The 13,440-nt window shown below is 38.5% G+C and overlaps 1 protein-coding gene across 12 annotated transcripts in view; it reads right to left on the minus strand.

Moving 5' to 3' along the window:
- Positions 1-13,440, minus strand: part of BBS9 (Bardet-Biedl syndrome 9) — a 492,396-nt gene that overhangs the window by 123,885 nt on the left and 355,071 nt on the right. For all 12 annotated transcript variants that reach the window (XR_012512240.1, XM_074379845.1, XM_074379844.1 and 9 more), the window contains one exon: positions 2,974-3,156. Coding sequence is in view for 11 of the 12 variants with exons in the window: in XM_074379845.1 (XP_074235946.1) it covers positions 2,974-3,156 (183 nt within the window). In the remaining variant the exon portion in view is untranslated. The remainder of the gene's footprint in view (positions 1-2,973; positions 3,157-13,440) is intronic.

Consider the following 13,440-nt stretch of genomic DNA (forward strand, 5'->3'; position numbering starts at 1 on the left):
CCCCTGTATTACCTAATCACTTACAGTGAAAATGATAACATAGAAGGAAAGAAAAAGAATGATACATAGTTCCTTTTCCTTTCAGTCCTTCCTTTCTCATCAGTCAGCTGAAAGTAGAGAGCACTGGAAGATAGGTACATATCAAGAAATGAAATAAAAACGGTTAAGACTATTGATTCCACATTCTGTAAGAACAAAATATTTGTGTAAGTACAAGCTACAAAATATAAATTGTGTAATATTGTTGATTTTGCATGTGAGTCTAATGCTCTCATATTTGTTTTTCAAAAAGGCACTGCACATTACAAAGACCAATGGTAAAATTCACACTAACAATTTAAATTTTGTATTTTTCTTACTTAGAACATAAAATAGCAAATTAAAAAACGCCATGACAAGTCAAGAGAAAAACTACAGAAAGAAAAACCTTTGCTTTTAGTACCTTTTTTAACAGCACTTTAGCACCTTTTCCCCTACTTTTTGAACAAGGAGGTCTGTGTTTTCATTTTGAACCGGGCCCTGCAAATTACGTAGCTGGCCCTGACCTGCTTCCTCATGCTCCAGATTATACCCACTGCATCTATTCTTCCAGGTCACCATTTGTTAGTTTTCACCCTTTCCTTCATTCATCTACTCAGCAAATATTGACTGCTCTGTGCTCAGGCACTGTGCCAGGTACTGAGGATATGAAAAGGAATAAGATAGCATCATTGCCCTCAAGTGTAGTTGTGCAGATGGACAAATAACCACGAAAATTTAGTAAGACTGAGCTGGGTGTGATGGTTCACACCTGTAATCCCAGCACTTTGGAAGGCCGAGGCAGGTGGATCACTTGAAGCCAAGAGTTCAAGACCAGCCTTGCCAACATAGTGAAACTCCGTCTCTAATAAAAATCCAAAACAATTAGTTGGGCGTGGTGGCACATGCCTCTAATTCCAGCTACTCAGGAGACTAAGGCAGGACAATCACTTGAACCCATGAGGCAGAGGTTGCAGTGAGTGGAGATCACACTACCGCACTCCAGCCCGAGTGATGGAGTGAGAGTCCATCTCAAAAAACTAAAAATAAAAAATATTGATCTTGTGTGACTTTAGTGAGGACAATAATACACATAAAATGTACAAATCACTTCCAGTAATGATTGCTAACTTTCAGCACTGTACTTAATTATTTCATTTAGTTCCTATTATAACTTACTGGGTAGGTCGTATTATTGTTCCCATCTTACTGCTACAGAAAGATTTAGAACAGTTAAGAAACTAGGCCAGGAATGGTGGTTCACACCTATAATCCCAGCACTTTGGAAGGCAGAGGCAGGTGGATCACCTGAGGTCAGGAGTTTGAGACCAGCCTGGCCAACCTGGTAAAACCCCATCTCTACTAAAAAAATACAAAAATTAGCCAGGCGTGGTGGCATGTGCTTGTAATCCCAGCTACCAAAGAGGCTAAGGCAGGCGAATTGCTGGAACCCAGGAGGCAGAGGTGCAGTGAGCCAAGATCACGTCACTGCACTTCAGCCTGGGCAACAGAGCATGACCCTGTCTCAAAAAGAAAAAAAAAAAAAAGAAACTGAACCACAGTGATTTTGTCACTAAGTGGTGGAACCAATAGCTAAAGTCACCCAAACCTGTTTGACTACTAAATCTGAGTTCATAAGTGACAGCTATCATTCTGCTTAATATAATCTTAACCATTATTTATTTTCTAGTATTACAGTTGTGTCTCCACTTCCAGTTTCTCAAAGGTCAATTTTAGTTGCAATTTTGTCATTCACCACTAAAAAAAAAAAAAAAATGTGTATTCTTTTTCCAATTTACTTATTAATATTTTGTTTAGGACAAAAAATACAGCTTTTTAAAAAATCTGACAATCCTCTGACCCAACTGTAGAAAATTCAGTTCAGCTGATGAAACTTGTGGTTTTCAAAATTACATTCATGAACTTGTTCACTAAAATATAGGCAGACAGACTGGGTCCAAATCCTGACTCTACAGCCAGGGCTTCAGAAAAGTACTTAACTCTCAAAGCCTAAATTTTCCCATAGGTAAAATGGTGTTGGAAATAGAACCTTAACTACCTCACTGGCCCATGCTTAAAAGTAAATAATTCTCACAAAACACTTAAAATAGCACCTGGTACCTAATAACCACTAAAAAAAAAAAAAAGTTAGTTTTAATATTATTATTTTTAGTTCTCAAGTCTAGGTTTTAAAATGAATTTGAAATGATTTCCCCTTGAAATTTTTTCATCTAGTACAAAGAACTAAGTTCGAGGGTCTCTAATTTCCCAGATACCTATTATTTTTTTGTAAATAAAGGCATACAAAAAGTCTCCCAAAATGGCCCATGGAGGTCATATGCACCTCTACAATTCAAAGGACCTGAGATGTTTTAATTTAAATAATCCTTTCCTGAAAATGCCAAATACCACCCTCATTTTTTCTCTTTTCGTGCTAAACTGCCTATTTTAGGATTGAGGGTAAAAGAGTTTATAAACTACACATAAAGAACTCTAAATGTAACAAACTATTCACATCAGTTTTAGCAAGGCTATCTCTGTTCTCTCTAACCTTTGAAGTGACACTTAAATTTAAGAAGGTTGAGCAAATTAAAATGGCTGAAGTGTTCTCTCTGGCGGAAAAGGAAAGGATTAGCTAATCTGAAGGTTACTGCCGTCACCAGCCTGTCAGATGACTATTTCCCTGGCTTCTAAGTGACTGAAGAACACATTAAAAAAAAAAAAAAATAGACTGGACCACATAAAAATGGACTACATACCTATTATTAAAATAGCTCTACAGTGCCTTCATTTGACATTTTTACTATGGCTTAAAGAAAAGAAAAATAGCATTTTTGTAAAAAGGCAAGCCCTTATTTCATATCTTGGAAAACCTGATAGCCTTATGTGATATCTTCCTAAAACCAAAACTTCAATAACACTGACTATTCCCACCACAGGCTTTTAGGTCCTTACCAATTCTTGGGTGTCTTCCTGTAGTGGCAGAAATGCCGCTTCCAGAATAGCAATCTGGTCAGCACTAAGCTTCTGCCACAGCCCAATCAGCAGAATCACCAAATGGGTGGCACTCTTCAGCCTGGTGAATGACTGGAACAGACTGCCTTGGTTTTCCTCCACTGCGTCTGCTAGAGCAATTACCTGCAGAAATTACAAACTTTGGTTAGGGATAATTTCAAAATTCTTGAGCCCTCAACAAATTACGTCTGGCACACTTTTGTTTTTCTTTAAGACAACTTGATGAACTTTGTCTTCCACAAACACAAGCTATGTTGAGTAATAAAAGAGTTATCACTCATCTGCTCACTTCCTTCTTTAAAAAAAAAAATGCCCAGAGTGATTCCAAATCCATATGGCCAGAAGTGGAAAATATCCATGAAATAAGCTTAGCAGGGCCAGTGTTCAGTGTCTGCTTTGCCATCTATTGATCTTCATCAATATATGGTAATATAAGTAACCTCTAATAAAGTTATCACAGTTTTTATCACCAGCCACATAGACTGATCGATTAAAACATTCTCAGAAGAATAATTACATTTGCCTTGTAGTTCAAACTAACAACTTCACTACACTTTTTTCAGAACATCATCTTCCTCTAATATTAGTCTTTAGCCGCTACATGGTACTGGGAATCTAATATTTCTTTATTATATCTAAAAGGTAGATAATGTTTAAACATTTGACCAGTTGAGTAATGTCATTTTTAACACAAATGCCAGACACCAGCCCACAGGGACCTGAAAGAAAAAAAAAAGTTCAGGGTGTGTTAGCTTTACAATGCCAAATCTACTTAGGATAAAATTGGCAGGAGTGAGTAGAACTGACTTTTTTTCATCCTTTTGAATAATCCTGTGGAAAAAAGAACTAACGCAACAATTGGATGGAACATCCAAAACTGCCCATTCGTGTTTTATTTTAATGTCTTGGTGAATTTTGTGCTCATTAAAAGTAATGAACTGACTGCCACAGAGACTGAAGGCATCTGATAGTCCCCAGAACAGGATTAGCAAAAGCCTGAGCCATATGAGCTCCTTTCTACAAGCCCCCACAAGTTTGGAGGACTGGAATTCAGATGAGTTTCAGAAGTCTGGTGCAGATGAACCATTTGGTGATGTTTCATGGTTTATTGACACTGGCCCAAAGGGCTTGTTAAAAAATCATCATTCAAACAAGTAGAATGTACAGCTGTGTGGTCTCCCAAATTCCATATGGGGAGAGGTGCTGTACAGAGATAGCTCTGAGTGTCTCGGAGATACTGGAAAAGAGATGTAGACAGAGCAACTGAAGATCCTTGCCTGAAATCACTGGGGCAACCAAAATTCTTTGCCACTTGGCTGAAGGCTTGCAGGAGTTATAAAAGGCAATCACAATTCATATTTAGCCCTACAGGAAAGCATGGGAGTTTGAACGAAGGCTAGCATAACATAAACTGCATTACTTGCTATGTGCCTAGTACTGTGCTACTTCACAACTACATTCAAAAGAACTACACAATATCTTATAGTCCACACGGATCTTATAATTTGTTGGAAAGAAAACATACATATACAACCAATTAGTGGGAAGAAACATTACTGTAATAATGTCCTAATTGTGCAGAACAGAAAGTAAGTGTGAAAGAAGTTAGCAAAGGGATGGATTACTGTGGGCCGGAGTTAATATCCCTGGGGCCTCTTTTACTCAAATGGAGCTTGGAACTCATCCCTTCCCCATTACTTTAAAAAGTTACTTCGAAGAGACGGAGAGAGCCCACTTTCCTTAAACCGAAACACCTGGAATCATGTTCCTCCCCAACCCCACCATGATTACAACTGACTCCTGTTAAAGTCTGAATTTATACACTTTTTCTTCCTGTGAATGTTACCAATTAAGCCTCATTGTGGGGCCATCACATTACGACACAGATGCTTATTGTCACATAGTCCAAATCATACAAGGATCAAGGTCATAAACACCTACTGAGTGCCAGATATGTGCAAGAATTTGCGGGAAGTACTGCAGGGAATTCATTGGTGACAGATCTAATCTCTACCTCCAAAGAGTTTGTAATAGAGAAAGGAAAATAGGTCACAGAGGCAAATATTGACCACATAAGGAAGACCCTACAGGCTATAGAGTTCCATTAACATTGCGATTATTATGGGAATAACCATCCCTCCAATTAATTGAACACAGACCACATGCCAAGCATTCTGCCCTGTGCCATACAGGTATCAGTGCTTTCAATCCTCACATCTCCACTGTGACTTAGTTGACATTATCCTTCTTTCACAGATGAGAACTCTAACCCTCGGCAAATGTAAGGCATTTGCCCAGGACTGTATGCAGGGTGTGCAAACGGTGCTCGAGCTTTGATGGGCCCTGTACTTGTTTAATGCTTTGCTGTATCTGCCTTGAAATTCTTAGTAATTTTATTTTTGAACTTGCATTTTGTAAGCAAAACTGATGGGGCAATGAAACATGAACATGAGCCAGGAGTTATGTGCACTCATTTAATATGAGTTAAATGCTCATACTTGCATTTAAAACTGCATCAATATAAAGATTAATGGTAAAAATTCATGCTAATTATTTACAATTTTAATTTTTTCTTACTTTCAAGGCTACTAAATAGAAAACAAGAAAATATCATCAGAAGTTGTGAAAGAGAGAATACTGAAGAAAGAAAAAAGCCTTGTATTAAGTGGTGGTTTTAATAGCACTTTCTTCCTGGCTTTTGAACAAGGGCCCTTCGTTTTCATGTGGCACTGGGAGCCATAAAATAAGTAGAGAGCCTGACCATCACCTAGTAGATGAAGGAACAGGATTCAAACTCTAGAGTCTGTCTTACTCCAAATCTTGTTTGAGACCTTAAGCACGTTGTAGGTTCAGAGATGGGCATATTACTACTAGCTGAGTATAGGGGCCTTAGGAAGGAAGAGATGGAGGAATAAGCAGTGGTATGCCAGAGAGGGCTCAGTCAGCTCCTCCCACAACAGGAGAAAGAACCTATTGTTCAGTTTTCAGAAATTTTGCAAGCCAGCTGTTACACATGGCCATTACTAACAATTATACCACATAAACTTAAAACCAAATAAATTGCATTTAAAACAAAGGTAATAAATACTCAACATTCATTACTTTCTACTACTACCTAGTCTCTTGAGATTGTTTGTGCCTATTGTATCCGTACGTTGGAAACACTGCAATGGTCTGCAGGCGTCCCCAAACTACGGGTCCCACGGGCCGCATGCGGCCCCCAAGGCCATTTATCTGGCCCCCCGCCACACTTCAGGAAGGGGCACCTCTTTCATTGGTTGTCAGTGAGAGGAGCACAGTATGTGGCGGCACTCCAACGGTCTGAGGGACACTGAACTGGCCCCCTGTGTAAGAAGTCTGGGAATGCCTGGTCTATGGTTTACATTTCTTTCCAACTCTGCATTCAGGGACCTCACATTGGTAACTTGAAATCAGCCATGGTGGAAGTATTTACTACGTGAAAATCCATGAATGTTACAAAGTCAGGCTTCCTACCCTCCCCCTCTTCCCCAGAGAAACACTTGTTAACTCTTTACTAGGATACCAGTGAGTGAGAAGAGGTATCTGAAATGTGTCCTAAAGAGTAGATACTGAATAAGGGAGCTTTAAAAGTGAAAACAACATGAACAAACCAGAAAGCAGAGGCTGCTTGTTCAGGGAAGAGAAACACTCCAGTTTAGGAACAGCATTTCATGACATTAGAAAGGTAAGCTGGGCACTGTTGTAGAGGAACCAGAATGTCAGAGTGAAAGCATGCACTTAACTCTGTAGGCACTAGGTAGCCACCGAGTATTCTGAGTGTGGGTGTTACCTGATGGAGGCTGCACTCTAAGCAGCTAGCAGATCACAATAAATATTTGGGGCATTTTTTGGACTTAAGGGACGCTTTTACGCACGTTCCTCACTATCAAGGGAACATTCTCACTAAGTGCAACAGCATGTCAGTTCATGGACCCACCCAACTTGCTAAACACAGCTGTGGTGGAAGAATGACTTCTCAGTGAGACAGCAGCCCAAGCCACAGGATCTTTCCTGAGCAAAGCCCAAACTATATCAATCCAGGAGAAGCATCATCTCTCTCTAAGTCTCAGCCTCATTGGATATATTCCTGTGCCATTGTGGAAAGAGTCTGCTATCCCCAAATGGTCACAGAAACTGGAAAGAAATGGAAAAAACAATTCCTTATGTAAATTACCCCCAAGGAAAATCTTCCTGACCTACTGGCCAGCATGAAATACTAAACAGATCTCCATGTTCTTAATTTAGTTTTACACATAACGGCCAAGTTTACTGTGTTCCCCGTAAGAGCCAAATGAATTTAACAGAATTAACATAGTAAAAAGAGCTGGAAAAACTACACCCCATCAAGATTCAGATCTCTGTGACCAAGGCCTAGATCTCACAGCTCACCTGGAGCTGAGAAATAAGGCCAACCAGCTGCTAGGACTTAAATTTGAGGGATAGTGATTTTTAAGGGTGCATCACTGGCTGAGCAAGATGTGTGTTCCCTAGTGTTCAACTGAACTACAGAAAGGGAGGGGTTTAGGAAACAATAAATGCTAACGATTTCAAGCACAATGTGTTGATGCCCTTTGTTTTGCTTTCTCAAATTGAAGGTTTCCAAATAAGATGGAGACCCCAAAGGACATGTCTGTCGAACTGCCGTATCAGCTGATGCCAAAGTAATGAGGCAGAGGCCCAGGGAGCTGCTTGCAGGAAAATGCTCAACTCATAAAGTGAGTGTGAAATTAATCCCAAATACTTCCAGCTGCCAAGATAGGCTCTAAAATTGGTTACAGGAAAGTAGCAGCAACAGCAGAGTAGACATGAATCATACTATGTGAACACGGACATGTCCAATTTCTTCACCTAAGCTTACTGTTGAATCTGCCTCCAAATTTCATGTGTGGCACTACCATTGCCTAAACACTACATTGCTGTTTAGCTGTCATTTCCTGAGGCCTGATTGTGGGCCAGGCACTGTGTGCAAAACTGTCATAACCAGGTTATCATGTGGTCCTCATGACAACCCTCTGAGATAGGAACTGCTGACCTCCTCTGCCCCGACTTCCCAATGAGGAACAGAAGCTTAGAGACATCTGAACACACTGCCTGTGGTCATAAATAAGGGAAGAGAAGGGTTAGGATTCTAATCATGCCTTCTGATTTCCTACCGGATGCCCTTCCTTCTACACCAATATATATATACAAATTATACATTCAGCCCCATAAAATAATCCAGTGGATTTTCATCTTGATAATTAAGCAAAGATACTAAGGAAAAGCACTACTAATATATTTCACCCATGACAGGCATACATGCTTTAGTTAACCTTTCCTATTGTTGGAGCTGTAAACATGGGGTCAGTTCGAACTGGTTGGTTTCTGCACAAAGTTGTGTGGTGCTGCCCAGTTACGTTATAAAGAAAATTAGCTCATAATTTGTAAGGATGGGAAGTTAACATACTTTTTTTCTTAACAAAGGGAATTTTTTTATGTCCCATACAGCTCAAAACTATGAAGACTTTAGAAAATAGACATTTTCTAGGCCCTTTCCTTTAGCGACACTACTTTTTTCAAAGAGATGATTCACTTATTTTCTATAAAATCTCACATTACAACATTTTCAGCGGTCTGAGCAGGTTAATGTTTTATAACAATAATTACAACATTTATTGAGGGCTTTCTAGAAGCCAGGGACTGTGCTAACCTTTTTACAGAAATAATTTCATTTAATTCTCAAAACAATACTGTGAGATATTGCCATTTTTGCCTCCTCTTTAAAAATAAGACCAGAGAAGCAAATAAAGTGTCGAACAGTAAGTAGTAGAGCCAGAATTCATACACAAGCAATCTGAATCAAGATACGTCACTATGAAGCACTGCCTACATTAACTTTCTGCCTACATATCAGTCTCATCATGTGCAATATGTGAAACAAATTCTATCAGGAGCTCCCCGATGGGAGGTTGCAGCTTTGCTGATCTCCCCATACCTGATACAAATTAAGATAGGTTTATTGTAATAAAAGTTCAGCATAGATGAATGAGTTAAGAAAATGACACTTCTATGATATGGATGAATCTATACATTCCCTAGGGAAGAATGCAACAGACTGTGCTGGAACAGGCAATGTCCTGGGAACCAAGGAGACAGAGCTTCTAGTCCTGGCTTTGCTACCAAGCAGCTTTACATCAGTTTTCAACTTACTTCCCTTTTCTGGGCTCTGGTTTCATCACCTTTAAAATGTAGGAAACATGATCTCTAACATCCAGCATAGCTATAAGTGTCTGATTCAAAAACTTTTAAATTAATTTTGGATGAGGTATTGTTTTGAATTATCCATGCCACTTTTTCCCTTTTATTTGCACACATAATAGGATTCTTGTTGAAGTGGGGATTTTATCTATAAAACAGCCTTATGAATATTTTTCTTTGGCTAATTCATAGGATTATGAAAATTAAATGAGAATGGTAAAAAGATGGACAATAACAAGTGCTGGCAAGGATGTGGAGAAATTGGAACCCACACACTTTGCTGGTGGAAATGTAATACAGTACAGCTGCTGTGTTAAATAGTCTGGCAGTTCCTCAAAAAGTTAAACATAGAGTTACCAGATGACCCAGAAATTCCACTTCTAGGTATACGCCCAAAAGAAATGAGAATATATGTCTATTTAAAAACTTGTTAATAGTTATAGCAGCATTACTTATAATAAATAGCTAAAAAGCAGAAACAACTCAAATGTCCATCAACAGACAAATGGATAACCAAATGTGGCATATTCATAAAATGGAATATTATTCAGCTGTAAAAAGAAATCAAGTACTTATACATGCTACAAAATGGATGTATCTTGAAAATATTATGCTAAATGAAAGAAGCCTATCACAAAGGAACACATATTGTATGATTCCATTTATACAGAATACCCAGATTAGGTGAATCTATAAACACAGACAGTAGATTAATAGCTGCTTAGGGCTGGGGGTGGGTGGTAAATAGAAGGAACGGTAAGTGGCAGCCAATGGGTGTGGGGTTTCTTTTAGGAGGGGTTAAAATGTTCTAAAATTAGACTATAGTAATGGTGAGACAGCCCTGTGAATACATTAAAAATCATGGAATTACATACTTTAAATTACTGAATTGTATATATGTAAATAATATCCAACAATGCTGTGAAAATAATAAGAGAATAAAAGATACTTTGACAGTATAAAATTCCTTTAAGGTAAATAAAAACAGAAAGGCACCTTTACTTAGGCAACAATTTTAATATATTAATGGCCATATCATATCGCAACTAGGACTTAATTACCTTAAGAATGATGGAATAACCATGTGACTCTGCAGTCAACCACATCTAACTATGACTACTGGTAATGCTACTTATTAGCTATACATTTTTTGCTAGTTACCATACCTCCCTCAAACTTAGTTTTCTCACCTACAAAACAATACTCAATAAAAAAACTAGTGAATATCCCTGCTGTTCATTTCTAATTGGTTTGGCTCCTGGTTAGTTTCTTAATATCGCCTATAGTTTAGGGCTCATTTCAATTTAGTACCACCAAGAAAATTCTGCTTTTTCTATTAGATTAATAATGACATTGAAAAAGAAAGACTCTTCTGCTTGAGGCAGTCTACCAACTACTGCCTCCCAAAGTTAGGCAGGATAGCTGATCGCCCTGCTCCGTTCCCTGACCCTCACTCTGTGGTCACTCAATGAAACAGTGTTCATTTTGCAGCTAAGTTTAACCAAGTTTCAAAGCTTGATTAAAAGCTTGTAAGTTACTCACATTGGATTTCCCTTTATCCACCCCTTTAGCAAAACTATTAAAACATGCACACACAGTCATACAACTTTGCCTGGTATGACTTATTCTCTAGAAATCCTCTGAGGCTTGCTACTTGGGGAGCCAGGCATTGCTTGTTTTTCTCTATATCTTACTGAAAATGCTAGAAAATTTGGCGATTTGAATAAAATGCTTCTGAAGTACACTAAGAAAAGCCAGAGAAAAAAACAAAACTCATGCTCAAAAAGCCCAGAAAATTCTGGTGTATAAATATCAGCTGATAAGACCCCAACATGCTCACAATTTTCCAGTATGAAGTACACATTGGGTGTCCCTTAAATGCTGGGTGAATTGATTAGCTTCAAAGTCAATCCACCTAAAAATATAGTGCAACTGTATTTTTTCTGCCTCTTAAATCCTGGACACACTGAATCAGGCACTGTCAGGCTCCCAATTTGAATGGAACCCAAGTGATGTCACATGGAAACAACAGACCTACCTCAATATATCTGTCATCTACTTTTTTAAAAATTGCTCCAGTTCACCTTTAGCCAGAGCTTCCTAACACCAAACTACAGACAGCTCTAATGACTGCTGAAATGAATTTATTCTTCAGATGGCAGCCTTTTCGTTAGAGAGGCACATGCTCAGTCTAGGAGAGAACTGGAAGCAGACAAGAAATAGGGCATACTTCCCTCTCGATGTTGTTTGTGATGGCATTTGTTGCAGACTCCAACATGGCAAAGGCTTTGCAATAAGGAAAAAAGAAAAGATTTACCAGGCCTAAGCTTTTACTGGCTGAAATGATCCAATTTGTATCCAAAAGAATTGTTCTTTTACCAAAAACAATGAAATAGGGCTCAAAATGAAAAAGAAATGGCATGGAGATGGCTTAAAGGCCAGACAGGCATGTAAGAAGCATTTGGGTAGCAAGCTCATAACTAATTAATTCATTACTTACATGCATTCATTACCTCTGTGCTGAACTTATGACTAGGTAAAAGAGAACCCTGAGGTTTGTACTTTGAAGGCATAGCAAGAATTGAATTCTTAGCTATTTTCGCTACTATATTATTTTGTATTAATACAACAGTGAGCTGGATTTAATTCTATTGCACCTCACATTGGAAAGAAAACCCTTTAACATGCATTTAGCTTAAATTTGTAAACCAAAACCAGTATCAGAGTACATTTTTTTTTTCTGAGAGGGAGTCTCGCTCTGTCACCTAGACTGAAGTGCAATATGACATGATCTGAGCTCACTGCAACCTCCGCCTCCTGGATTCAAGAGATTCTTGTGCCTTAGCCTCCTCAACAGCTGGGATTACAGGTGTGCACCATCATATCCAGCTGAATTTTTATTTTTAGTCGAGATGTAGTTTCTCACCATGTTGGTCAGGCTGGTCTCGAACTCTTGACCTTGTGATTCACCTGCCTCAGCTTCCCAAAGTGCTAGGATTACAGGCGTGAGCCACCACACCCAGCCCAGAATACATTTTTAATCATAGTATCCTTTTGGGTAGCCATTAAGACAACTGCAAAAGTGTACCCCTTCAGTAAAAAACTTCAGTCACAAAAATGATTTGTCTTCATAAAAAGAGACCTACTAATGAACTAAACCACCTGATGCTTCAAAAACACTAATGTATGATGATGCAACTCTTAGAAGTCATAATGGTTTTCCTGGTCTAGGATTACAATTTTCCCCAACACCAATCCACATTTGCAAAATGCCTTGAGAATTCACATAAAACTGGTTTTACAAAAACAAATTATTTCTGAGAAATTTCTTTATAATATATATAGTACAACTCTTTTTTCTGTTTTTAATGTTCTGCTGAGAAGAATATAAAAGGTAGGCAGTGTTGGAATATAGACTTCGGCTGGGACTTTAAAAATATATACCATTGATACATAAAAATGTTAAATGAGAGAGACAATAAATAATTTACAAGTGACATAGAGACAAATTTTGCTATTTCTGCAAAGTGTATTCACCAAATAGACATGTAACTTAATCAGCTGAAAGGAAATGAACTCCATTGCTTGGCTAATATAAAGCTAAAAATACAACTGATCTCAAGCCTGATTACTATTTTTACCTTTTTCCCCCCCTGGCTGACCAAACTTTTACCCCTTTCCATAAAATTATCTTCTTATAGCCAAGTGAAACTCCAATTTAAAAAATAATAATTAATGGAATCAGGCTGTAAAAAGAAGAATGAATGTTCTCCGGACTATGGTTACTCATTGAACAGGTCGCTATTAAAGCTGGGATCTATGGTTGGCAATGTCAGAGCTCATTTTACAAGCCCTGGAGAATGCCACAGTTATCACTCTCCAAAAACAACATCCACAAGGTCTGATCTGAATAGCTTCTAAGTTTAGAATGTTTCAGGCCACATTCCTACATGCAGACATGTCAGTAATTATGTAACCATCCACACTGCCTCAAGTGCCATCTCCAACGAAGGGAAATGATGGATACACAGGCAGTTGGCTGGGTGTCCTAACAGCATTCCTTTAGCTAAGGTAGCAAGTGCTGAGACACATTACTACATGTGATCAGTTAGGGCCTGCTCCCAAAAAGGCAAAAAGGGAGGCTGGAGA

Source organism: Saimiri boliviensis, chromosome 10 (assembly GCF_048565385.1).
Source record: "Saimiri boliviensis isolate mSaiBol1 chromosome 10, mSaiBol1.pri, whole genome shotgun sequence".
In the NCBI taxonomy this organism is placed as follows: domain Eukaryota; kingdom Metazoa; phylum Chordata; class Mammalia; order Primates; family Cebidae; genus Saimiri; species Saimiri boliviensis.